General features: G+C 36.4%; 1 protein-coding gene across 3 annotated transcripts in view; it reads left to right on the top strand.

Annotated features, from left to right (window-relative positions):
* The window catches only part of FAM174A (family with sequence similarity 174 member A), a 45180-nt gene extending 19103 nt beyond the window's left edge, over positions 1-26077 (top strand). The window contains exons 3-4 of one of the 3 annotated variants that reach the window (XR_010068984.1): positions 23478-23786; positions 25234-26039. Coding sequence is in view for 1 of the 3 variants with exons in the window: in XM_063319251.1 (XP_063175321.1) it covers positions 23478-23532 (55 nt within the window). In the remaining 2 variants the exon portion in view is untranslated. Of the gene's footprint in view, positions 1-23477 lie in introns of all 3 variants that reach the window. The other 2 variants (XR_010068986.1, XM_063319251.1) reach the window with 2 other exon arrangements.
* Positions 26078-26447: the final 370 nt, after the last annotated feature.

Below are 26447 nucleotides of genomic sequence, written 5' to 3'. Positions count from 1 at the left end.
AACCAAGCTCATTTTATGTAGACGAAAGCTCAAACAGGCAGCAGATGATAACATTTTCATTTCAAATCTGGATTTGATGTGAAGAGGCAACCTAGGCATGATGGTTTTATATCTCATTACAATGTATTTAATTCCTGCTTAAAGAGCTCTAATTGAGACAGATTATTCTACCTTCTCAGCACAGTGTACTGAGAAACAGTTTACTTACAAGCAACGTTAAACTCCGGAATGACTGCGCTGCTCACAGCTCTGCCTTGCAATACTCTTACTATGCCTTAATATTGATACTTATTTAAAACAAACAAGAAAACAAACAAACTTATTAGAGCACTTAATCATATGCTTAATTCCCACAGAGGTCAACTGGGTTTAACCTATGTCTAACGTCTCTGCTCAGCTAAGATCTTAAAGCATTATAAATTATCGTAATGGAATTCCAGTTTGTCTGGAAAAAGCAGGTACCTGTACCAGGCTACTGGGAAGCCATTCCCTGTGTAAGTGTGTAGGCAGATACAATACCCGGTTCATGTCAATAAATTATGCATTACTTAGTAGTACTAAGCAAAATTTGACGTACTGTAGAGTTTTGTCTCACTGAAGGAGATGCATTTGAATGATCACTTGCAACAGAAGAACAACTTGCAAACCACTTTCATCGCATGTATTCAACAGCAGATACTCAGCAGTGTACCGAGAAGAGGAACACTCATTCAACTTAAAAATGACAGTTACATATTTAATGGCCATATGCGATATGGAAAATTCAACTACATGCTCTGTTAAACATTATTCCTTGTTTTGTATTATAGTAAAAATTCCTTGCTATCTTCAAAAATAAGTTCATTTGCTTGAAGGTTCATGTTTGATATGAGTCTGTGTTTAAGACAGACGTAAATCTTTACATGCATTCACTAACATCTGTTCCAAGTAATGTTTTAATGTTACTAACCATAAAGGGTTTTTTGGCCTTCATGATCAGAAGTTTCATTTTCCCTCTTTTACTGTTTTGCAGTTGCTTGGAGTAACAATGGTCTGGGTTTACACGCTTCTTTTTTTTTTAATCTTAAAACCTTTTCATTAACATAGTTGAACTCTTAGTTGAGAACTGATAGTCAATATTTATATAGACAATATTTCAAATAGGCATTCTCTGACTCTTGTTAGCTTTTCTCACGGCTTGTGTGTGTGTGTGCCCATGTTGCATACAAAGAAGTTAAAAATAGCTGCAGTTACAATAAAAGATCAAGTGGTTAAGTACTGGGAAATATCATACAAGTTTTCTGCGCAACCTTAATTTAATTCTCATGTATAAACTGATAATGATATCACTATTAATGAATATATAATGTTTGGGGTTTTTTTCACAGGACGTGCCATACTTACTGCAGGGCAAAGAAACCCAATTAATAAATAAATTTTCAAGTACTGTTTTTCTCACACATTTGCATGATTTAGGCCTTATTCCTGAATTCAGTTGTTTTTGTACATAGCCAAAGACAACTTTCCTTTTAGCTTTCTTCCAAGACGCCCATGCCATTAGTGGCTTAGACCTTCAAACGAATAAAACCAAATCAATTTTCACAGAAACACCAGAAGTTCTTATTCCCATTTTACAAATAGGATACTGAGGCCATGAGAGACTAAAATGTTACTAATTTTACTAAGTTTGCTTCAGTTAAAAAAGCTACAAATTATTTTTCAGGTTGTTGAAGCATTTCACGTGTTCTAAGTATGTTTGTTTTATTCATCATTGTGTTGTAAGAACTTCCACAGATCAGAGTCAGAATCTTAATTTCATCAATCAGAAAATGAGAAATGTATAGTGAATTACAAACTGGACAAATTTTGAGTTAAAAGATTTGTTTAGTATCGCCTGGAAACTCCGTGTCAGAGCCTGGAGTACAATCTGTTTCGGTAGAGCATTCTTCAATTTTGTTTCCCTTTCTTTTTCCTTTTAACCTTGTAGTAAAGTGCATAGATCTTTAATCACCGTGTATCCCTAGTTCATTCCTTGAGTGCGCTCCATCTGGTATGCTGAATGAAGCAGCGTCCTTTGGGAAAAATACTTTCTGATTATGTAATTAAGGACTGTATTGCAGTGCATATGCACAAGGGGGCAACTTTCTTCTGCCATGATTAAAAAAAAGTTATTTGTCTTTGGAGAACTGGGCTAGTAGGAGAAAAAGAAAAAGGAGGATGAACTTGGGAACTGTTAAATTTGTGTTTGTTTTGGGAGGGACTATTTTCTTAAAGATTCTTCTGAAGGAAGGGGGATTTCTTTGAGGGTAGGGGATATGAGATGATGTGTTCAGAAGAAAGACCAGTCTTTGCAGTATTTTTTCCGCAGGTTTCAATTTACTTCATTCTCTTAAGAGAAACTAATTCTGAATTGATTTGCTTTGAATAACTTGTTACAAAGCTGGATCTGTGAGCTGCATGAATTATCTAGAACTCAATAGTTATAGCTCGAGGATGACTGAGCAGGAATTCAGTGCTTGGCAGACTAAAAGGTTGAAGGAGCCATTTGTCTGGCAGGAGTAAATTTTAAATTCTGTCTGAGGATATGCTTTACTCTCTCTTGCAATAGATGCACGTCAGCTATCTGGCTTGCTGTGGTTCAGCTCTGTGCTCTGTTTTGTAAACATCTGGTTTGTTTCCTTCACAACCACTTGTATTTGGTTTTATTCTCTACCTACAAAATGTTTCTAACAAGTACAATCAAGGATTTACTGTGTATGGTTCAACATAAATGGTTGAACATAAATACAATAACAGACCAAGAGCTTAGAAACTAAGCAAGTGAAGCACAGAAGAAATAATAGACAAGAGGCAGCAGTGTCTTCATTTTATGGCTACATAAATGTAGTATCCACTACTGACTGCCACAAACTTTGCATCAGGTAGGGCAAATTATAAACTCTTTGCTAGTCTAACCACTTCTGATCTTTCACTCAAGACAAATGAGAGCAGAAGCTTTCCTTTCATTTTTCTTGTGAAGGAGTGACAAAAGGATGCAACAACTTTATTTAAGGGTCAGTTTTTAAATAACGTGTCTTTTCTGAAGCAGGGAAAGGTACATCCCACCTTACCGTGTAACACAAATTAGATGGTTGGTCTTGGTCTTCCTGTAATAAAATTTTATTGAATGTCTAACCAGTGTAATTATATGTAGATAAATAATGAAATATGAGAATGAGAAAGGGTCATTTTTTATTCTGAGTGAGGAGTTACTTTACCAGTAATGCCTGAACACCTAACTAACAGGAATTATCTGGGAATTCCAGAGGACGCTGCAGAGCCTACCCGCAATCTGTGCAATCCTTGGGCTGAACTAAAGGATAAGTTAGGGGACCGGCTGCTGGGCAGCGAGAGATTGCTCCAACAAGTCAGTCCTAGACATAACTACCGATGGTTGGGGCAAAGAGGAGGAGAAATTAATTAATGCACCAGATTCCCATTTGCATACTGGTTGGTCATACTTAGTTGAATGTGGACAGAGATGATGCTTCAGGGAGGATGAGCCTGAGCAGCTGAAAGTTAAAAGTGCGTGCGGAAGAGTGAGAAGCGGCGTTTGGCTTCCCACAGTCAGAGGTCCTGAAAAGAGTTTGGATCCCTCAGCTACACAAGGGACAATCAAGCTCAATCAATTTCAGTGCTGCTCGTCTCTTTTAGGCCGCAGCAGCAGCAGGAAGTAGTGGGCAGCCAGGAATTAATGTCACTGTTGACTTAATCCTCCTGAAAGGAAGTTGAATCCCTAAAAAGGGTTGTGTATGCAGAGCTCCACTTTCCAGATCAACCAAAGTTTGTGGGAAAATGACAATGCATGTTTGCTAGTACTTAGTTTGAGTCACTTCAGTGCTTAGCAATTTATGTTTGTTATTTGGTATCCAAGGTTCCCTTGCCTGAGTCCCTTCCTTCCTTTCCTTTAATTAAACACAGTTTAATTCTCTATGTGAATAAACACTTCCCCACCACCACACACACACTTAAAAAAAATATAAAAATCCTTATTATTTCCTGTTATTCTGACGTGTAATAGCTTAGAAATTTTAGGGATCATCGTCAGTTGTTTTCTTGGCCACAGGGTGGCAGCACTAAGCGTCAAGCCCGGGGCTCCTTATCTCAAGGGGTTCACAAGGACCCAGAGGGAGGAATGAGAAGCACCAAACCCTCCGATGAGCCCCAGATGCAACTGTAGGGCTCTCACTATTTCCTTCTTCTTTTTGTCTGGAATCTCAGTTCTTAAGCAGAGTGTAAATTCTAATTTCAATTTTGTTAACAAATGGAGTCTCTGACAGGTTGCTACAACCTGACATCAGTACCCAAAACCAATGATAGTGTTAACTTTTGCTGAAAGTGGGAGGAAGTAAGTATTCAAGTGAAAGAAAGGACTTTTTTCAAGCTGTCAAGGAGGAAATCAAACAGGGTACAGCAACTAGTAGTCTAGGAGAACGAGTTTTCCAAATTTGCTCCAGAATTTGATCCAGAACAGTGAATAAGTGAATACCAGGAGCAAGTCTTTCAAATATATTTCAAGTGTGAAGGATGAGGAGAAAAAGTAATTTTCATTACATTTGGTAAGATACCTTTTACTTACAAAATTATTGTTCTCAGTTGAGAATGGCTGAAGTTACCTTTCTCTGAGAGATAATGCTATTTTTATAGAGTAATGGATTAAAATAATGTATTTTAAGTATAGTGATTTTAGAATTATGATTAAATATGTAACAGAACTGCTCTATGCCTTACAAAATAGACTATAGAACTTCAAATGTGCAATATATATCCGAATTTTGGAGAACTTCAGCATTCATGAGGTGTTCTTTAGACCAGTAAAGTATGACTTTACTTTTCTTCCTCTGATGAAATACTTTCATATTGTAAAGAAAGTATTTATTGTGAAATATAGCCAGTATTGTTCTATCAAAAGACTCATACATTATCAATTAATGGAAAATATTTAATGGTTCTTTGTTTCCTCAAAGAAGCCAGGGTTTTCTTCTTTTTTTTTTTTTAAGGATTACATTTGGACTACTAAAGGATGACAAGCCCCATTTATTGAAAATTTAAATACCGCTGAAAATGGTGTGTTTTTCTTGCATTTATTATGAGTCTTCTGTTCTTTTAAAATCCTCGCAAGAATTACATCCTGGGTTTTATTGGTGTCTAACGATTAGGAAGCCCGGTGAGAACAAGTTAAAGATCCTCTTAAATGCCCTGTAAATATTCACTTGAATCCTATTTTATGTAGTGTGCCTGCTGGCAGGGGTGATTTATAACTGACCTATAAAGGAAAAGACTAATGCATCTAAATAGAAGCAGCCACAACTCTGCCACAATGTGCAGAATGCACAGAACTGCATCCTCTATAGTACGTTATTTCAGATGCCCCCATTTAAGCAGACTCAGTCAAATTCTTCCAGCTGTGTATTATGAAAGACATTCTTTTCAGAAATTGAGCAGTTCTCACAGAATATTGATGGCTTTTCATCATTATGATTGTAAATGGCAGTTTTGCAACTTATGGAGCGACCATGCCTTTCACGTGAACTATTTAAACACTCTCATCCTCACTTTTACAGCAAAATAAACTGCATTGGTACTCGTGTTTTCCTGAACTCACTTTCTGAACATAGAAGACGCAATTTTGTCCTTTGCCTATCTATGAATGCCATCTTTTGAATTCAGCACATGAATTGTGTGTCTTTGTAAATATTATTTCTCTAAAACAAGCACCCTACTCCACAGCAAGTGTTACACCAAGAAAAAATAGTTAAGCGTACTGTGAGAGAAAGTACAGTGTGCAAAGGTGTTTCCCTCAAAACACTAAGGAATACCTGTATATAATCACATTAATAAATTGTCCACTGAAGAAGATAGATAAAGGTAAAGAAGGTGGAAAGGAAGTGTGTGAACTCCACTGGGACAGGTACAACATGTGCTGCTTGAGTTAGATTCAGTAGACAATTATCTGTGAAGAAACCTAATTTGTCATTTTTTCAGTGGATGGACAATTTATTTCTATTTTTGTGGCATATGAAAAATGAGAATAGGCAGTATACTGCATATCTCTTATGGTGGATTCTGAGATGGAAACAGGTCAAAGTAGAGTGTGGCATACAGAAAACAGCTTAATGGAGTGGGAATTTTCAAATATTTATTCTTGTAGAGAAAAAAATCTATGCACAATTCTGCCCTGAAGTGATTTGTACTAGTATGAAAATACATTTCGTTTCCATATTATTATTTTTTCAGTTTTTGTTAATTTTCAGCATGGAATTTCCTGTAGCTCAGCTCACAGTTTTGAAATGGAGAATGGAGGGTAAAGAAAAACTATGAAGACATAGATTTAGATATGTGAATTTGCACTAAATAATATAAAGTGGAGTTTGACCCAGAATCTTTGCACAAATGAGTAGATAATTGTTAATAATAATGGGCTCTGTTCTAAGGGGTTTGTTAGCACTAAAACCTAACATTTTAAGGTGCCCTTTTTCCAACTGATGGGCAGACATGGATGAATCTTGCCATAATAGAGTTACAAGTGACTATAAGTACTGCAGGGGTCTGGCTCTAGCTAAATCATTCTTTTTTCAGGCTGTGAAACCTTTCTTCATGTTGCAGCAGTGGATCTTTAATCAACCTATTTATTCATCCAGATTGCATCTGAAAAGGGGGACATCCAATAAGGTGATTGTTCTGCTTGTGAAACAAGTAAAAAGAACCATGTAAAATTCGACAGAGTACGTGTGTCAGAAACCTGGCGTTGAAGTTAAATATTTTTCACTGTCTGCTGCTCTATAAACCACTTTTTATTCACGTATATTGTAGTCCTTTATTGTGTGATAATGCTCTTTATTTATAAATATCATCACTATTTTTAAAGACTGGAATACATTGTACTGATTCCTTTTGTTTACACTATGACAGTAAACTGAATTCGTAGAAATAGTGTTGCAGGGGCTTTGTGATTCACTCATGTTAAAGTAGAGAAAAAATGCATTTATATTCAAAATAGATGTGAAGAATTAAAATGAAATTAATCTTGCCGACATCCTAGATCAGGCTAGGAAAGTTAGAATCAAGTATAAATTGGGTGAGATTAGGCCTTCTGTAGCCTTATTGTTGTAACTACATAAGGAAAGAAATTTACATGCAGTATTTTAGCATCTGATCTCCTGCATCTCTTGAGAAAAAGGTTTTAAAGTCACCATTATGGAGTACATATTTTCAAAGTTCTTCTCTTCTCCATATTGCCCAAATCTGAATAACAATGTTGTCGTATTTAGATTCTAACAGGCACTCCTATTTAAAAATATCCACCCGTATCTTTTAAATAATGCTCTATTGTTTTCGGTTTCCTGTTTCCCTTTGATCCAGGTTCATTGTTGAGAACTTACTTCATTTTATGTTTACTCTGGTGACATAGATCTTTGAGAACTATCTTCACCAAAGTCTTTTACAATTGGAAGACCCCAGGTGACCAGTACCTTTCTTCAGTCAGGATGAATACCTTCTGTTTCTTCCGCAGTTGCTGGTGGTTTGTTTGTGTACTTTATTTCCTATTGTTCCTCTTCTTGTGTGAGCTGCTTTTATAAGAGCAGTACCATTGCTTTTGTAAAAGCCTACCAAGCGGAGCGTACTGGTGGCTGTCCAACCCAAGACAATGGTAGGAATTCACTGAGCACAATAATAATTAATAAATGAAATCGCAACTTGAATACAGCTAATGTACACTAGCATTCTTACATAATGTGTAAGTTAGTGTATGCTATTCTTGTAATGCAGGAAGTTAGCAATTATTTTAATGTGCTTGGTTGTATTTCACACTAGAATATAATTTCTAAACATACCATTACGATAAGCAAGGTGATAACTACTTCTGTGTTACTCCATAGTCTGCAAATGACAAAACTTTCATTTGTTTGCATCTTAAAAAGTTGGGAAGAGAAATACAACTAAGCCATCAAGAAGAAGGTGAGAATTAGAATCTGATGAATCACAGAATATCTCAAGTTGGAAGGGACCCATAAGAACCATTGAGTCCAGCCCCCTGATCCTTGCAGGACTACCTAAAACTAAACTAACCTAAGAGCATTGTCCAGGTGCTTCTTGAACTCTGACAGGCTTGGTGCGGTGACCAGTGCCCTAGGGAGCCTGTTTCAGTGACTGACCACGCTCTCGGGGAAGAACCTTATCCAATGTCCAGCCTGAACTTCCCCTGATGCAGATTCATTCCATTTCCTCATGTCCTATCACTGGTCACCAGAGAGAGGAGATCAGCACCCTCCTCTGCTCCCCTCCTTGAGGAACGTGTGGAGTGTAATGAGCTCACCCTTCAACCTTCTCTTCTCCAAGCTGGGAAGGGTCAAGACAACAAAAATTAAGAGACAAGGTAACAAAAATTAAATGAACAGAGCAACATCACTGATTGCATATTGCAATTTCAGTCCAGCATTTTGAGTTTCATTACTGTTTTGAGCTTACTGAAGCCTAAATTTTTTTATTGACGCTGACATTTAGTGTTAATCCATTTGTAAACTGGGACTACTTCTTCTCTCTTATCCCCTCGTTTCTCAACATTTAACTGTCCTTCATCTCCTCTTACTCCTTCATCACTGTTATTTTTTGATCTATGGTTTCTTGGCTGCCTTCCATGGTCCTAAGGCAACATCTAAACGAAATGAGTAAATGCTAGGAAACTTAAGTATGTTGCATAGATATGTAAAACCACCATGTAATACTCGGTGTTACACATGAGAAACCATGTAAAGGCAGGATGTTAAATCTCTGTTAATTCCTTTGAGTTGGTAGGCTCTGTAGTGTAATAAAAATGCAAACTGAAACGATTATTATTTGAAAAGAGAACCTTCTTTTGTCCTGTGCCCCAAATGGACCACACTTACCGCTGTGATCGTATGATTCATGTCTCCTTTTGAACTTCCTTAATTTAAGTGTCTCTTTCCATAGGAAACATGTTTACTCACTCTTGAGTAAGTAGGAGACAGTTCTAGCTGAATCTAGGTGGAAGCTTTTGAAATTATTTCTGTAAGATTACTAGCCTTTTCTATTTGGACTGGTACGTGAAGCATAAGTGCAACTGGCACTTTAATTTCCTCCTTTGTGGCTACAGAGTAAAAGCAGGATAAAATGATGAGGGCAGTAGACAGGAAATGTCAGCTTGGTTAGAGAAAAGTGAAGTTCTCAGGTCCTTCAGCCCGCCCAAAGGTAGAATCCAGAGAGGAAGGAGGCTGGAGAAATGCAAGGATGGAAGATTTAGTTGAAGAGGGGAATGCTATGGCGATAAGAATGGAAATAGAAAATTAGAAATATCAAAGAGAAGACTAAAGGAAAGATCAGCACCTCTGGTTAAATTTTGTTACAGGAAATGCAATGTGTTCAGTGTCCAAGGGGAAAACAAAGCAAGTAAGGATTCCTGTAGACAATATACACTGTGAATTTTGAGAACAGCTATAGAGCAGTCATTTTCCATCTTATTAGTTCCCATACTTAATGTAAGCGTATTTTTCCAGGTGCCTCATTGCTGTCACAGAGCTTTCCTAATAGATTTCAGACAGGACCCAGGTGCTGGAAACGGGAGGATGGTCGTTTTATTCTTTGAGAGAAACAAAAAGAGAGTCTGCTAGGAAGAATGCAAGGATTTTGTTTCCTTAAAACATATTTTGAAAGACTTCATGAAAAAGAAATTGAAAGACCCAGAGGTTATTTGTATTTATTTAAGTGGTATTTAGTATTTCCTAGTCTCTTTCACTATACTGCTGCCTAAATGGTTTTCTATTTTTCAAATCAAACTATGTTCTTTAAAGACCATTTTTTATCTCATGTATTTGTGTCATTTTTCAGGGCCAGGTTCTTAAAAGGACTTAAAAAAGGTCTTAAATGCAAGTGCTATTCTCTTTATCTTAGTGCATCATCTAGTTTAATAAAATTCATTCTCCGTTGCTGCAAAGTCACAAAATTGGACATCCCAGTTTTCAATCTTGAAGTTTTAAATACCTGAAGGCTTAACGGTGCCATGCGTACATCTCGGCACAGGCTCAGGTTCTGCACAAAACAGTATGAGGAGATGGTATGCCACCTCTCCTAGCCAGTAGCTTTTATGGAAGGTCAGGTAAACGGCTCCTGATCCTGGCAACACAATAGGCAGAGGAGTCAGAGAGCTGTGACAGATTTTGATTGAGGTCAGGCAATACCATGATCTTTGTAAAGAATGCTTTCACTGTCTTATCCCCTTCTTACTTCATCTACTTCATTTTCCCACTTCTTGTTTTGCCATGGCAGTACAGTCTATGAATCTTCTGTGATCAGCAATACATTTTGTCTCTCAACTCGTTCACAGTTTGTTTAGCTCTGGTGCAAATGCAAGCTCTGTTCTCTCGGTACAAGCTAGGACAAGGTTTTAAACTGGAAAAGGGTAGTTTTAGATCAGATATAAGGAAGGAATTCTTTACTCAAACAGTGATGAGACAGTGGAACTAGTTCCCCAGAGAAGTTGTGGAATTCCCCATCCCTGGAAGTGTTCAAGGTTAGGTTGGATGGAGCTTTGAGCAACCTAATCTAGTTAAAGATGCCCCTGCTCCATGGCAGGGGGGCTGGAACAGATGGTCTTTAAAGATCCCTTCCAACCCAAACCATCCTGTGATTCTATGATTCTAAGTTACGGTAAAACCCAGTATTAGGTCAGTTGCTTCTCCCAGGAGGAGAGCATCAGTTTTGTGACATATATAGTCCTCTGAAAAAGAAGTTTCTTCCTAAAGAAAAGTCTCTGATATCTTAGGCAGTTGGCAGCTGTCTAAAATGAGGACATTCTGTGTTTTAGGAAAAAAATAATGCTGGCCATGAATAGGCCTCATATACTTCTGTGCAATAAATATACACTCAGGGATCAGTGATTAACAGATTGCTGCATAATAGTTGGAGTAGTGTATTGGTTCAATTCACTTTGTGCAGGTGAATAGTTTTTTTTTAAAAAGCAGCTTAATTCTTTGAATTTTCATTAGAGTATTTAGGCTGTAGTTTAGCTGGAATTTTTATTGATGACTGTGTGACGTCAGCAAGATCACAAGCTGTTTATGTATTCTCGGTACGTATTTGTAAATATGGGAACTGTCTCAGGTGTGAGCATGTCATGCCAACGTCATTGAATTTTCCCATGTTTAATGTATTTGTGCTATAACCAAGTCAAGATGTATGGAATAGGGAATCTATACTTAGAGATAGTTGAAATTCCACACAAAGTGTTATGTACACTTTCCATAGAAATTACAGTGTTTACATAGAAGGAAATGAATGAAGGTATTTGGCTACGAACACGTTTTCAGAATATTTCATTTAGAAAATTTCAGAACAAACTGGATTGTCATCAGTCTTGTTCTGTAGCTTTTAAATCAGCAAGGACTCAAAACAACATTAGATTAAATATTTTGTAGAAACATTTCTAGGTGCTGGAAGTTAACTTATCATACTACTGCTGGCCCCTGAGACAGTTCTGCTCAGTGTATATTCTCCAGACAATTTTAAGGCATAATTCAGGAGTTAATATGGGTCAGAACAGCATGGTTATGTTTCAAACAAATATTTTACAAAGTTTTGCATGAGAAAAAAAAATACCCTAATTTGGTAGAAAACAAATATGGGCTCATTGGAGACACTTGTCAAAATATTTCAATATGGGGATGACTATGGAGGATCCAACTGTCAGATACGAGTACCTATCACTTCATACTAAAAGTATGAGTATGGAAATGTTGCTAGCCAAATATATAATCTGTTGAAGATAAATTTTTATATGGAAAAATGTTTATTTCCACAAAAATATTTTCTATTTTTAAAAATGTTTTATAATTCTTGTTCCAAGCAAAAAAAGTCACACTTATTTCAATTCCTGAACTGAAGCAAAAATTCCAGTCTCAAGTAGGCATTTGTCTTTCCATTTTATGTCCAAATTTCATTTGAAATTTCATTTGAAACACTGAGTCTAATATTCAAATATTGGTTTAAAGCAATGAAATATTTCATTTTAGTGAATTCTGAAAAATAATGTCAGAGCATATTTGCATCTGCAAAATGTCTATCTATTTCAATTTTGTCCTAATTTGAAAGAACCACAATTCTTGTGCTATTGGGAGTATCCAAAAAGCAAAAATACCCTTGTATAACCTGGTCAACCTTTTGTTTATTTACCTCAAACTCCACAAGTCTGTTTCTTTTTCATTAATTACAAGCCTAGAAGAGGTTTTCCTGAAATTCAATTACTGGAGGCAAATCTGAGGTTTTGCTTGCACAAGCTTGATTCTGTAGTTCCAATAAACCTGATGTTTAGACTTCAAGCAAGACATTATTTGGCTCAGCGCATCTGGAACTAGATTTTAAGAAAATCCTCATTCCCATTTAGGCACTTCAATAGCTGATGGATTTTCAGAAAAATTTGGCTCTTGTTGCGACACTGGTGGTCAAACTTTTAAGAGAGGAGTGGGATAGAGGTTTAACAAGCATGTCTGTCTGTAAAAAAAAGAACTTTCTTTTAAAACCAATAATACTTACTTTTGTTCTAAAAATGTAGCTTTGGACCTCTTTATGGGTAGCCTTGAAGGCGTTTAGACAGACTCTCAGATGAAAAGTGAACCATTAAACATGAAATACTAAAATAGATATGAATAAGGAACTAAAATATGTGCTGGGTAGCAGAGATGTCTGGAACTTTATTGGGGTTTTTTCACTTCTCTTTCTCTCTGCTGCATCTGTCTATATGTTGGGAGATGAGATGCCCAAATCGTTACAGAAATACATGGTCACAGCAGGGTAATACGCAAGCAAAATCTCAGCTCCCTCCTCCCTCTACGCCAGTGCTGGCCACACACCCACCTCAGTTGTGACCATTGGGTCAGTAATCGAAAGGTGGAGGGGGGTACAGATGCTGGAAACCCCCCAGGAATGGGAAGTACGAGGGCTGGAATTTCTTTTGTGTGTGAGTGTGTTTACATACAGAAAAGGAGTACTCTTATAGTGAACTTTTTGTCCTCTATCTTAGGTCATATTATTAATTCTGTGGACAACACATCACTTTATAACATATCATTTGCGCTTCCATATTTAGTGTCACTTCCTAGCACTTTTTGCAGATCCTGCTTAACTCATCTTTTTTCATCCATTCTCTTTCTCTCCCTCCCTCCTTTCCTCAAAGGTTACAGCCCTTTTCTGTATTAGCACAACTCTTCACCCTTCTCAGACAAAGCCAATTGCATTATTCTTGAAAATATTTGGGTCTGTGACTGTGCTTGTATATTCCTTACTCGAGAACATGCCCAAAGACTCTGCTGCCACGTTATGTCTGGCACACAAAGAATAAACTTGCTCAGCAATTACATGGAAAGCTTCTTGAGGAAACATTGAGAATGGCTGTGCTATGACTGGTTCAAGGAGATAGGCAAAATAGGATACAGCTTAGGGGCTGGGAAAAAATGTGAATTCCTTCCCTTCTGCCCCACAGAAAGCCAACCATATTTATCAGTTGAAGCCTTACAAAAGGCCTTGTATGCTTTGATTTCTCCTATTAACCTTTGTCACCCCCAGATTCTCTTACTGAGGCTTGCCAGTACTCTTCTTGCTCTTTGAATGTCATCTGAGAGTGAATACTGCTACCAAAGAATATTTGCTATGTGAAAAATCAACCTGAGTGACATTCAAAGTCAAACACTGGCTGTGACTGTGACTCAGGTCCAAGAGCTACTAATTAAACACTATAAAAATGGCAGATTGGTTTTGCTAGTTCATTGTGCTAATTCTTCAGACTGGCAGTGTCCTGACAAACTTCTTCCTTCCTTCTCCTGTCATTTCAGGAAATGAAATAGTTCCACAATAGCAGATGAAGAGGGACACTGAGTCCTACTATCTTGTTTTAGTTGTTAGGTAGAAGAAATGAAGGTGTCAGGACAGAAATTATTGATAAATAGACCAGTCATGTCAGACATCAGTGGACTACTTTCTGCCCCTATTGCAAAACCTTGTAGACTGTAGAAATGACTGTAGACTTATATGTGTCATGTCCTGGAATGTGCTCTAATAAATTCTTCTTTCCTCTCTAGAAAACTCAGCATACTCACAATGAAAAAAAAAGAAATTAAAAAAAAAAAAAAAAACAAACCTCAAAGCTTTATATCAAAAGCAGCAACTCTGTATGCTGATGTAGTGAAGAATGGAATAGGAAGCTAAGAAATATATATAATTTCATAGTTTAAAAATCATTAGGGTTTTACTGCAAAGGAGTAAACATTCATCAGTTTGAAAGAGTGGCTGATTGCCTAAATTGTAAGTATAAGCTTTCCTCCAGCCTTCGGATGCTTAAAATTTCAATAGAGTACATTGCTGCAAAGTTTAGTTAAATTAGCTATTCTGGAAGCCAGCTTCTCAACCAAGAGGAAAAAACTGTAATTTAAATTCTTTTGGGAATATGTCAGACACCTGAAGACCTGTTCAAACCTTTAGCAGACTGTATTTATAGGAGGGATGGGCAAATATTCAGTGTGCAGAGATGTGATATTATTTCTGCTCATCTGTTTCTTATTTCCCTCTGGCACAGGGTAGTTAGTCCCTTCATATAAAGCAGTTGTGTTTGTTTTATGATTAAATGGGGGTAGAGGATGATGGATGGATGGATGGATGGATGGATGGATGGATGGATGGATGGATGGATGGATGTTTGAACTACCCCAGACAGGAATGGGAGTGTTGACCTGACTGCCCTCGAGAGAGAGATGTGGAGATGGTGACAACCAGCTAGGGCCATGGTGAACACTGTGGAATGGGAGTGTTTCCAGCCAGCAGAGTTAACCTCAGAAGAAGGTGTTTGGCAAGAGTTTCATATTCTTTTGCGTGAGAAAATAAGTACACATCTGTGGAGAAGCCAAATTTCACCAGGTCAGTTCTACCTATAAGTTTGCAGGCAGATTTTTGTGCTTGCATGGAACACCAGGAAAAAAGAAACTGAGTCTGCAGCAAAACTTGTAGGCTCAGATCCAAAATCTGTAAAATATGATCAAGTACTTTGGGATGGATGTCAGACATGAAATACTCATATTATTCATGATATACTTTCACCTCATAAGAGTTTCAGTTATTGTCAGCACTCTTTGTAAATCTGAAACATCTGATCAAAACAAAGAGGTGAGACAGGAATATTTGCCCTTTGGACATTTTTGTTCAGCTTTTATTTTCTTTCTGATTCATGTGCTCAGACACCTGTACAACCTCACCTTCCAAAGTCTTTTTGTTCTCAGAAATGAACATTGCTGACTGCACAGGTGAAATGCAGATTGTGGACTTTTTATGCAGTACATTGCGTTTACGCTTTGATCACCATGTCTGTCATTTCCACAGGCAGATACTTGTGATGTCAAAAGCAATGACAAGGACTTAATGGCAACGCCTGTAGCAAGCTTAGAATGTAAGACAAATGGACAGATTTTTTGTCAATTGCTGCAACCAGTTTGGCAAAGATAAATCACATATTATTTGCTGAATTACCTTAGTTGCACTAAGTAATACCTCTTCTACTGAATTTTTCATGATGAACAAAAATAATGTGTCTTTAATGTTTTATTATTTTCCAGTTCTTTCTTTTTCCCTGTTGATTTTGTAAAGCAGCTGCTCAGATTATAAACTATCCATCCGTACAACGGTCTTTTGTGCCCCCAAGGTTTAAGCACTTTTTATATCTGCTCTTCATTGTCCTCTGCTTGGCCTGCCTTAAACTGGACCCCTAGGGAACAAAGTGATGCATAAGCAATCTTTTTTAGTATTCTATGGCTTACAATCATATATCCCCTTTAGGACTTCATTTTGTATTTCTCTCCAGCATGAAACAGTAATAGATTCTGTAAATCTCCTTTTATATGTCTCCTATTTATTACACACATCTAGTGGAACTGCGTGTCATACTTCATTTACTTCAGTGCACATGTTTATTAACCTGCTATATGTTAGTGAACAGACATTGGCCCAAGAGCCTTTGCTCTTCACCAGTGTGGTTAGTTACATTAGTAAGGCTGAAGATGCTTCTGTATGTGAGCACATCTTCAAAATTGGACATGTATGATAAATATTACTGTATTAATAAAAATCCTGAGCGTCCCAGCATTCTTTTCTGTCTGAAGCTGTTTTTAACAATGGAACAAGTCCTTTCTTAGATTGTGTATCTTGGAAAAGGGGAGTTTCCTGAGCAGGTTGAGGTAAGCATGTCTGTAGTGTTTATCAAAAGTCCACACTCACAAAAACTACAATTTAATGAGAAAAGAAATCTCATATAAGAGAGTAAGTGAGAGGGCATGTAGAAATTCATAGTCTTCCAGATAATTAACGTATCCAGACATAGCCATTCCCCTTCTTCCCTTTCTTAGTTACTTTTCTTACTCACACACACATGCACACACACTATGTCATTAATTCAGTAGCTTTCTGTGTGAATGTGCTACAGGAATTAAGACTACATGAGCAACATGAGCAGCATACATGTTTCATTGAGCTATAATTTCCACTACATTTGTAATGATTTCTATTTCTCTTCAAGAAAATAAGTGGGCACTTCTTTTCATATACAGTAGATCACAAAGAGCTCTCTCATATACTGCCCAGTGTCCTTCTGGCATTATTTGAGTAGTATTACTCAGGAGACATGTTGCTCCTGTGTTCCAAAATCAGGAAAAGCTTTGTCTACTTGTTTGGTGATTAGTAAAAATCAAAAAATATCTATAATCTGCCAACTCCGCACTCTACTTTCTGTTTCTGTCAGAACGTTTAATATGAGGGAGATTCAGCAGGACAGAATAAGAAACATTCAAGGAAAGAAAAGGACGGACAAGACCCTCCATAAATTTTAACCTTGCTGATAATAGCCATTCTTGCCTCCCTTGAAGAATATTTAATTTATTGTTGTATTATGTATTTTAAATTTCATCAAACACTTGAAATTGGATTTTCATTTCTGAGTGTGAGCTTCTATTGGGTAACATTCAAAATAGGGGATTTAACAAAAATATGAAGTACTGATCACTCATCATGATGCAGGGTATGTTGCCTTTGGATCTACATTACCAAATACCATGGTATTCCAAAATATGTTTTGGAAAGAATACAATACATAAAAATGAATAAATACAATACATAAAAATTAATAAATACAGTACTTAAAAAACTAATGAATACGCATACACATTGGAAACATTTTGTGCAACTGGATGGATTTTAAAGACCTTTTTTATGCTTCATAGAATCCTATTCCAAAACGTTTTTAATTGTGAGTAAATTACACCTTTTTCAGTCATCTTTCATTTTAATAACAATTACTGTAAAGCTGAATAATGTCTGTCGTGCAATTTCTTGACGCAAAAAAATTATTCCCAGTAGAATGAAACATTAGAAAGCACCTGCATTTTTATTGGGCTCTCAATTGGATTACACCGTATTGCAAAGAAATTGTTATTGTAGGTAAGTTCCTACTTTTAGCCTGGCCTTCTAAGGAAGCAAGCTTCATGACTACATAATCTCCATGAGTACAAAAGTCTTTCTGGTAGCCTCTCTTAATAATGAAAGATCATGCTCCATTTCATGTAGATATGACAGAGAGAGATATTTTAAAGTCATTACCTCCCTAAAAAATGAAGAAAAAAAAAGAAAAAAAAAAGGAAAGAAAAAAGAGGTAGTCAAATAGAGAAGAGGAACTCAAGGGGGAAAACTGCAAATTCAGCCTATTAAAGCAAATACAATGTGTGCAGGACTGATACACTGGAAACCAGAATGTATTAGTTCCACTGAATATGGAATTGCTTTTTTCCTTTGGCCAAACTGGCAGTGCACATTCCTATAAAACTGCACAAGCTGTTATTATGTATGAAGATTCTCCTGCAGAAACTGGAAAAACATTGTACACAACAATCGTGTTGACTTTTGTGAGCACATCAGGTATGCAGACATTGGAAGAAAATTTTATTCCTGTGAAATTTTTAGACTACCTGGTCCCAACAATTTAGGTTTTGTGCATGATAAAAGTCATGTTAAAGTTCTAAAGTTCTTTCAAATTATAACTTTGTCAAAATGTTTTTATTTCAATAATCTTTTTTTTTTGGTCCATACTTCCAAAGTAATTAATATTCAGTAAAGGAAGTTCTTAAGAAGCAGAAACAAATTTTAGACATTTTAATAATTCACTGTTCTCTGCTGTGTTCTGAAAAAACATATCAAACTTTTTGGAAAGGCAGGTACCTAACAAATACTCTGTGATTGTCCACCTAAAAGGAAAGACTTTTGTTCAAACTAAGTTTGTAAGTGTGATAAAAGACTGTGCTCTTAGTAGGCAATCTAGTATGGCAGAAGGATCATTTATTTCTGAAGTGTTAGCAATAAAATTTGGCCAAGAGCATAGCATATATTGTGGGTAGAGTAGCACATAGTATTAGCAGCATTGCATGAGGCTCTGAAATAGACTATACTAGAATATTTCAGTTGGAAGGGACCTACAAAAACCATCCGGTCCAACTGCCTGACCACTTCAGGGCTGAACAAAAGTTACAGCATATCATTAAGGCCATTGTCCAAATGCCTCTTAAACACTGACAGACTTGGGGCATCAACCACCTCTTTAGGAAGGCGGTTCCCGTGTTTGAGCACCCTCTCGGTAAAGAAATGCTTCTTAATGTCCAGTCTAAACCTCCCCTGGTGCAGCTTTGAGACATTCCCACACGTCCTATCACTGGATGCCGGGCAGAAGAGCTCAGCACCTCCCTCTCCACAGGGAGCAGTAGAGAGCAATGAGGGCACCTCTCAGGCTCCTTTTCTCCAGACTAGACAAACCCAGGGTTCTTAGTCACTCTTCACATGCCTTCCAGCTCTTCCACCCGCCCTGACATTCAGCCAGTTCATCACCCAGTGCACTGCGTACTTGTTCTCATAGTCAGACAACTCGTCCAGAAGGATGCTGTGAGGGACACTGTCAAAAGCCTTACTAAAATCCAGAAAAGCTACATGTACCACGTTCCCTTCATCCACAAGGCAGGCAACATTATCCTAGACGAATATTAGATTAACTAAGCAGGACTTTTCCTTTGTGAACCCATGGTGACTGTGCCTGATGATTGCATTGACCTTTAAATGCCTTTCAGTAGCACCCAGTATGATCTTCCACATAATTTTTCCAGGAACTGTAGTTAGACTAACAGGTCTGTAGCCAATGGTTAATGGTTTGACCATTCAGAACATTCTAACAATATTATTATTAACAGAAGTATTTATTTGTGCTGTAGATATACTACCTTTGGCTATATTAAATCCATTTATTCTGTCTGGCACCACTTAACCAATGATTAATGTTTTGACCATTCAGAACATTCTAACAATATTATCATTAACACAAGTATTGCAGTATCTCTACTGCAGTTGGTGATGACTGTTCTTAAAAAGCTTTAACTATCTCCTATTTCACCCTCTGTGTATATGCTTATATGAAAAAAAATGGTGTTGAAGGAATTGGCAGTAGAAGAACTAGTTAAACATAATAGAATACTGGAAAATGATAACAATTTTAATCCTCATTTTTATGGGGACCAGCTTATCCACCATAAGGCAGAAAGGAAAAGGGAAGAAAAAGTAGTCAGATCTAGCAGATCTATTAAAAGACAGGAGGGGAAAAATAAGCCCTGATAAAGATACAAGTCTTTGCTTACGTTTCGATTTCTCAGATTTATGGCGGTGATTCAGGAGACTAATTTTCCTTTTTAAACATGGCTAATGAACACAACCTGGGCTGCTTTCTGTCACTCTGGCACTACAAAGCCTACATCCTTATACCTAAACATATTTTACCTACTAAACAGGATAGCAAGCTGCTTATTGGAATGGGTTTTGAGTCCTTTCTAACTTGAAAACTGGCTCTGAGAATTTTCTAGGAGATAGTTTTTGGTCCCCTAAAATTGCCTGTGATCATTTTAACATTATAGTCACTTAACATAGAATAGCTTGTTGAGTTTTAGTACTTGAATACTACCTGTCACTGCTTAATTTACAGCACAGACAAAGTTCCATTGAAAGTTCTAACACTGTCTCAATAAGGCAATGGGTAGAGTGTAGAAGCCAACACCAACACTCTTTGGACATTTCCTCCAAACATTGGCTATCAAAAGCTTACTGCCATGAGCTAGCATCCTCACAGAACACCAGTTTGAGAGGAATTGGCCCTGCTTGGAGGAGGCAAATATTTGTCATTACTCCTCTGTCCAACACTGCTCTGCTGCAGTCGGGGGTTGGGCTAGAGATGTCCTGAGGGCTCTTCCAGCCTCAATTATCTGTCCTGTGATGCTATCACCTCTGTTCCTAAAGCTCAGTATAGCTTATTTTCCAGATACTGACAGCATAAGGCACCATGGCTGCAGATGTGGAAGTATGATAAATCCTCCACAGCCATTCTTAGGTCTAAAAAAATATCTCTTTTACTTCTGTACTTCACGACTTGCCTTACAGCTATTCAATATGTTTTTTCTGCTCCTGTTAATTTAGACTATACTGACATTAATGTGTTCATTGTATTTGTCTGCCTTATTTTACTAATGTGTCACTAAAAACCCAAAACCAAAACCAAAAACCAGGCTGAATTTCTAGGACATATGCTCTTTCTTCTGCCGTGTAGTGAATATGAATAAACAGAAAGCAACATGAGGGTATTTTTCCCGTAAGATAGTCTTCAGATGTTTTTCTTTAATCATTTTCTGGATAAGTACCGCTAGGTTTATAGTTGCATAAATCTAATTAGTCATGGACACTTACCAGTCAATGATTTTCACTTCACTGGCTCTGAATGCATATCTATACTACATAACTTTTATGTTGTCTAATATAGTGTAAGTGATTTTTATTGTTGACAATACCTAAGTTTTACTGCAAAGAAGTATAAATAAACTGTAACTTTAAAAGATATCACTTAACCAGTTTTTCTTGAAAGGAAGATTTTTTGTTTTATAAACAATATTTACTTATGGATTGATGATACAAACGGTTAAATATTAATTTCCTAGATTCATCCTCTGCACTTAGTTCTTTGCCTTAGTTCTGAAACCAGACAGAATCACTTCACACCTTCCATCACTCATAACTTTAATGGGAAAATAAAATTTTTTACAAAAATGTCTACGTCAATTTAAGTTGTCAAACAAAGCATACATCACAGTTGTCTGGCTTTGTATGACAGAAGCCCACTCCAAAAGTCTGTTTGCATGGATTAAATGGATATCTCCTGAATTCGAGTTTAAATAGGAAATTAAATTACATTACATTAAGTTACAGAACATCCATTGTACAAGTGACTGAAGAAAAGGAAGCTAGGCAGACATTTCTGTAAAAATGTTGTTGAAGTCTGTTCTTCATAACTGCTATGAAAAATGTGTGATATGTTGTATTTATATTTTCTCTAGGAATTTGGGGAAAGAGGTTTGTTTTATTTTGTCTTTGCTAGAAACAATAAAAGGAAGTTGTTAAAATCTATCCATTACTGACAGTTGTTCAAGCTACAAAACACAGCAGAAAAATTGGCAGTCACAAAAACAGAATGGGTGGAGCTGGTCCGAATTTTTTTGCATAAACATGAGTTCTTTAGTAAATGCCAAATTCAAAAGCAAAATCACTTTGATAAATGCAAATCATAACACAGGTTGAATTTCCCATCTATTTGGATAATAGTCTGCTTCTAGGTGGAAGAAAGAAATACGAATTTAACCAAAAAGCCAAGACAAAGACAGACAGGGAATTTAAACGGAGGGTAGCATAATTAGATGGGGTTTACGATTCTTTTTGCATTAAAAGTTTAATTATTTTTGATATAATTGATGGGGTTTTTTATGAATGATTAACTAGTATTTTCTTAGTTAGGTTTCTGATTATAAAGCAAAAAAAGTCTTTTTTAAATGGATGTAATAAATTAGCAAAGGACATATGCTGTTAGTTCAGGCACAGTGTAATCTCTATAAATTATTATTGATATAATCTATATAATTAAGTAATAGGATGACAGGAAAAGAATATTTCCTAAGAGAATTAGAGGACAATTTGAATTGTTCAATTTTCTCTTGCTAACAGCAAGATTACATTGAGAAATGGAGCTTTCTAAAATAAACTGTTGGGAGTCTGTTGCTATCCTCTCCTAGCCATTTGATAAACTCAATGGCAGCCCAAAAACCTGTCTAAACTCTCAGCTATTCCATATCTACAAGACATTACTAAGAAATGTCACATGCTCTTTCCCAGTCACTCTTGATTGATTTTGTGTGTTTTGTTTAGTTTTATGGTTTATGCTACTATATCAAGGAGTTCAAAATATTAAGCTGGCCATGTCATTTTAGTTAAATTATAGATGTCTTAGGAAGCATCATTTACTCACGTAAAAGGAACTTACTGAAAATATGAAAACACGGCACTGTGTCACGCGTCATCTTGCTTTGATAACATTTTGGAATACAAATTTCATGGTGTCTATGAATATCAGTAACATTATGAGTTTCCAGTTGTTTTAAATGCTTTACGGAAGATACTTTCAAGTTGAAACTAATGTAATAAATACCATCATTTCTGCATTTCTGAAAGTGTAGTTTTTTATACTCTTCCATACATGTAACAAATGTTTCAGCATAGAATGAACACTTTCAACTTTTTATGTCACTTAAAGCTATGGGGATACTGAGAATATAAAATACTTTAAGATAGCAGTCTTAGAAAACGTTTAAATTGAGGAAATACGGGAAATATATTGAATGTATTCTGGGCTTGATTACAAATAGTAAAACACATAGTCTGTATCTACACAGAAGTGATTCCAATATATTCATTAAATAGCACCAAATAAGGATAGCAGTAGTGATAAGGATAGTCATATAATATTCCAAATATTTATATGTCTATCTGGTTCTGCTGCTGATCATCCAAGCCTTATACAGTTTGCAAACTGGAGACCTCCAGCTGTGTTAGACTAAACACATTTATTCTGCTCCAAAGCCATCTTTTTTGTAAGTGTCTGGGCTGTGAAATAGAGAAATTATTCAGAGAAAAAAAGTTACTAACAGCAAAATAGGAAGGAAGTTCTGCCAAGTTCATCAAGAGGATTATTCTAGGTATCTGTCCCTGAACATTATTTTGAACAGATACATTGCAAAGCACTCAACATTACTTTTATGAAGATGAAAACAAGCTTAGATTAGGTACTTATTAAAATCCTAAACTGCTGACTTCTTGAAGCATTTGACTGTGATGGGTTCCTGAAAAAATTTGATTCCAATAAAACATTTGCATTTACTCTGGGTGAATATCCCACATATGAAATACCAGGCAGAAACCCTGCTCTCTTTCTGAAGTATTAAAAAAATGATACCTGAAAAAACAAAAAAAAAAAAGTTGTATTCTGTTTGATTTACCTTCATTCCTTACAGACAAAAAAATTCTGGTAGCGACTGGACGACGTCAGCTTTTCAAGAAAGGAATTAGTTGAAGAACTGCCTGTCAAAACTGAACACAAGAAGCTCATTGAGATTTCAACAAAGCCCTTCTCAGAAGCTGAAGGCATGAGAGGCAAATACCAAGCGTTGGATTTCTCATCTGGCCCCTAAGAAATACTACATATTTGATAAAACCAAGGCGTACCAGAGATGAACACCTTCCTAGTCTCTCATAAATTCCTCTAGAAGACCATAGAACAAGACTACATCTGAAATACTTCTTTCAACTAACGGTGCACTGAAGTATGTACCTATTTCAATAAAGCCTTTGTAAACTGTCAAACACTGGGAATTTTCTAGCTGCAATTCTAGTCTAACTTGCTGCCTGCAGAGCTTTTAATATGTGGGTTTTTTTCATTTAGACAGGTTACAATTTCCACATTATAAAAAAAAAAAAACAGACCTCTCAGAGACGTGTATCTTTTAGAGACCCACAAAGGCTTTCATATGGATAAGAAGCGGGAAGTGCTGAAGCTGTTTATCTGAGAAAATGAGAGATAAGGGTCATGTCTAAGTGACATGTTTTTTTTTTTCTTTTTTAGGATATTTTTGCAGTTGTTGGACTCTGTTTATGATAGTTCTGGAACTCAATGGGAACTCAGCTTGGGTTCTATTTTTGGTCACATTTTTTAGATATAAACATCTTCTCTTGATGAGTCTGTAATGTCAGATTTCATAGCTTTGTAGAAGCAATGCACCCAATTCTTGTAGAAACACACCTAAAGAGAGTCAGAGATTAGGTTTTCCAAGGTGGTTCAACCTGCCTTCCTCTCACACTCTCTGCTGTATGGTCTCAGTCCAGTTTTTCTCATTGTCTTTCATACAGCCATTTCTTTGCAAGATGGATGCTCTTTAACTTAGCTGCACGATATTGGAGCACATCACGGCTCAAGATTTTTTCTCTGTGTGCCTCCCTAACACGTCATTGGTTTACTCGCCAGCAAGAGAAAGTAGTTCTCAATAGTCTGTTATCCACTTTGTGTGCAGAATATCCAGGTGTATATTGGGTTTCTTTCACAAGAAAGCTACTTAAACAAGTACCTTTCTATAGCTACTTGTGTAAGAACTCAGGTTAATTCGTTTTAGAATTTAATAATTTCCCTGGGATTTGTGAGGGAGCTCAAGCTGTAACTGCATCAGCAGATAGATGGCGTAGGGTGGCAAAATGGAAAATGCACGTTCGTCTGAAGTGGGAACTTCCCAGAGCTTTTTTGGTTGTTTCCAAACAAAATTTGTTTGGAATCTACTTTTTGGAAAATTTAAAAAAATAGACACGATGCAATGTTATTTATCATTATACTCAGAATACAGTAGTCATTCTTGAGAATTTCTTACAGAAACATACCCTTCAGTCAACGTCTATAAAGGCATAAATATGATAGAAAGTTACAGAGAACAATTGTTCAACACTTACCATAACACCCCTAAATTAAGACATCAGGCTTCAAAGGAAGACATTTTCTACCTAGTATAAAATTAAAATTGATTGCCAGACATTTTGCCAAAGGGTGTTATGCCTGAAAACCCTACAGATGTAAATTCAGGAAGGAAAAATCCATTGATGTGGGATAACCATGGGAACAGAAGAGCCACAGTAGAATTTCCAACTGAGGAACTTTCTGAATGATGCTTTTCAGAGGTAAAGAAAATAATTCCTGTACTTGCCTCTTTCTACCTTCTTTCTCTACAGATCCAGTAGTTGCCAGTGTCTGAGATGGAGTACCTGAACAGAAGCAGCTGTTTCTTAAGGCTAGGCTGTCCCAGTAAGGACAGATTCACTGTGAATGGGAAGGAGGGTATTTGCTGGAAATAGTAAGAAACCTGGAACTCAGATTTTGTTACTCAAGCACCTACTTCATTGTAAAGCATGAAGTAATCTTAGAATCCATTAAGATCTATTATTACTGCTCAGCTTTACAGACCTGTTTCATGCAGCTATGCCTGTGTTTAAAGCATATACTTAAATGTCATATTAAAGGCCCAGAGCAAATGTAACCAGAAACTCCAATTTTCATGATCCATAAGCTTTAATTCAGGTTGAAATTAATTTCTTTATGCTCTAGTAAGAAATAAAAGAATGGAATAATTACTGAAACACAAAAAATGAAAATCATTTTGCAGAAAAGAATGAGGTCCTTACTTTTTCCCAGGAATATAAATATGGCCTAAACTTTCAAAGACTTTAACTGACTGGGTGTCAGCCCAGGTTGTGCAATTCTACACCTGCAGCCATATTTACTGCATTAGAATAAGGATATACTTTTAAATACAATAATGTGCTTCAATTGTGTTAGTTAAGCATGAAAACTATTATAAGAGAAATTATCAGGTGAATCATTCTTCACATATACTGGTACTGCATTTGCTAAAATATTATTTCAATTTTGGTTTGTTTTTGTTTTGTTTTTTTTTCTTCAAATAAATACCTTCAGTTTTGGTGTTTGAATCAAAACAGTAAAAACAATGTAACATCTGAAACAGGGTTTTCCATTTTTTCTGTATGATAAGGAAAACAAAGAATAAATAGCTTCATTAAATAAATAAATAACAAATTAAAAACCAAAAGGAAACAAGAAAATTAATATTTAAATAATTATTAGTGTTTTATTTGTAACCTTTCATGAAGGTTGTGAACAAACATTAGTATAGACGATATTACAGCAATTTTTCTTGTGATGATGGGCTTCATTAAAATATAATTGATTTCAATAAATTTTACAATCCCCAGATCAAAATCAATGGTTTGTAACAAGTTAGGATCCAATAACAGTACATGTCCAAAAGAAGAGATTTCATTATTAGTAGAAAAATTCATTAAAATCACAAGTTATTGAACATCCCACCCACCAATGTCCCCCGCCCCCCCCCAAAAAAAACCCCACCAAACAAACACAAACCAAAAAA

This window comes from Chroicocephalus ridibundus, chromosome Z, assembly GCF_963924245.1.
Source record: "Chroicocephalus ridibundus chromosome Z, bChrRid1.1, whole genome shotgun sequence".
NCBI lineage: Eukaryota > Metazoa > Chordata > Aves > Charadriiformes > Laridae > Chroicocephalus > Chroicocephalus ridibundus.
Note: the sequence above shows the minus strand (reverse complement) of the source record. Positions and strands in the feature narration are given on the sequence as shown.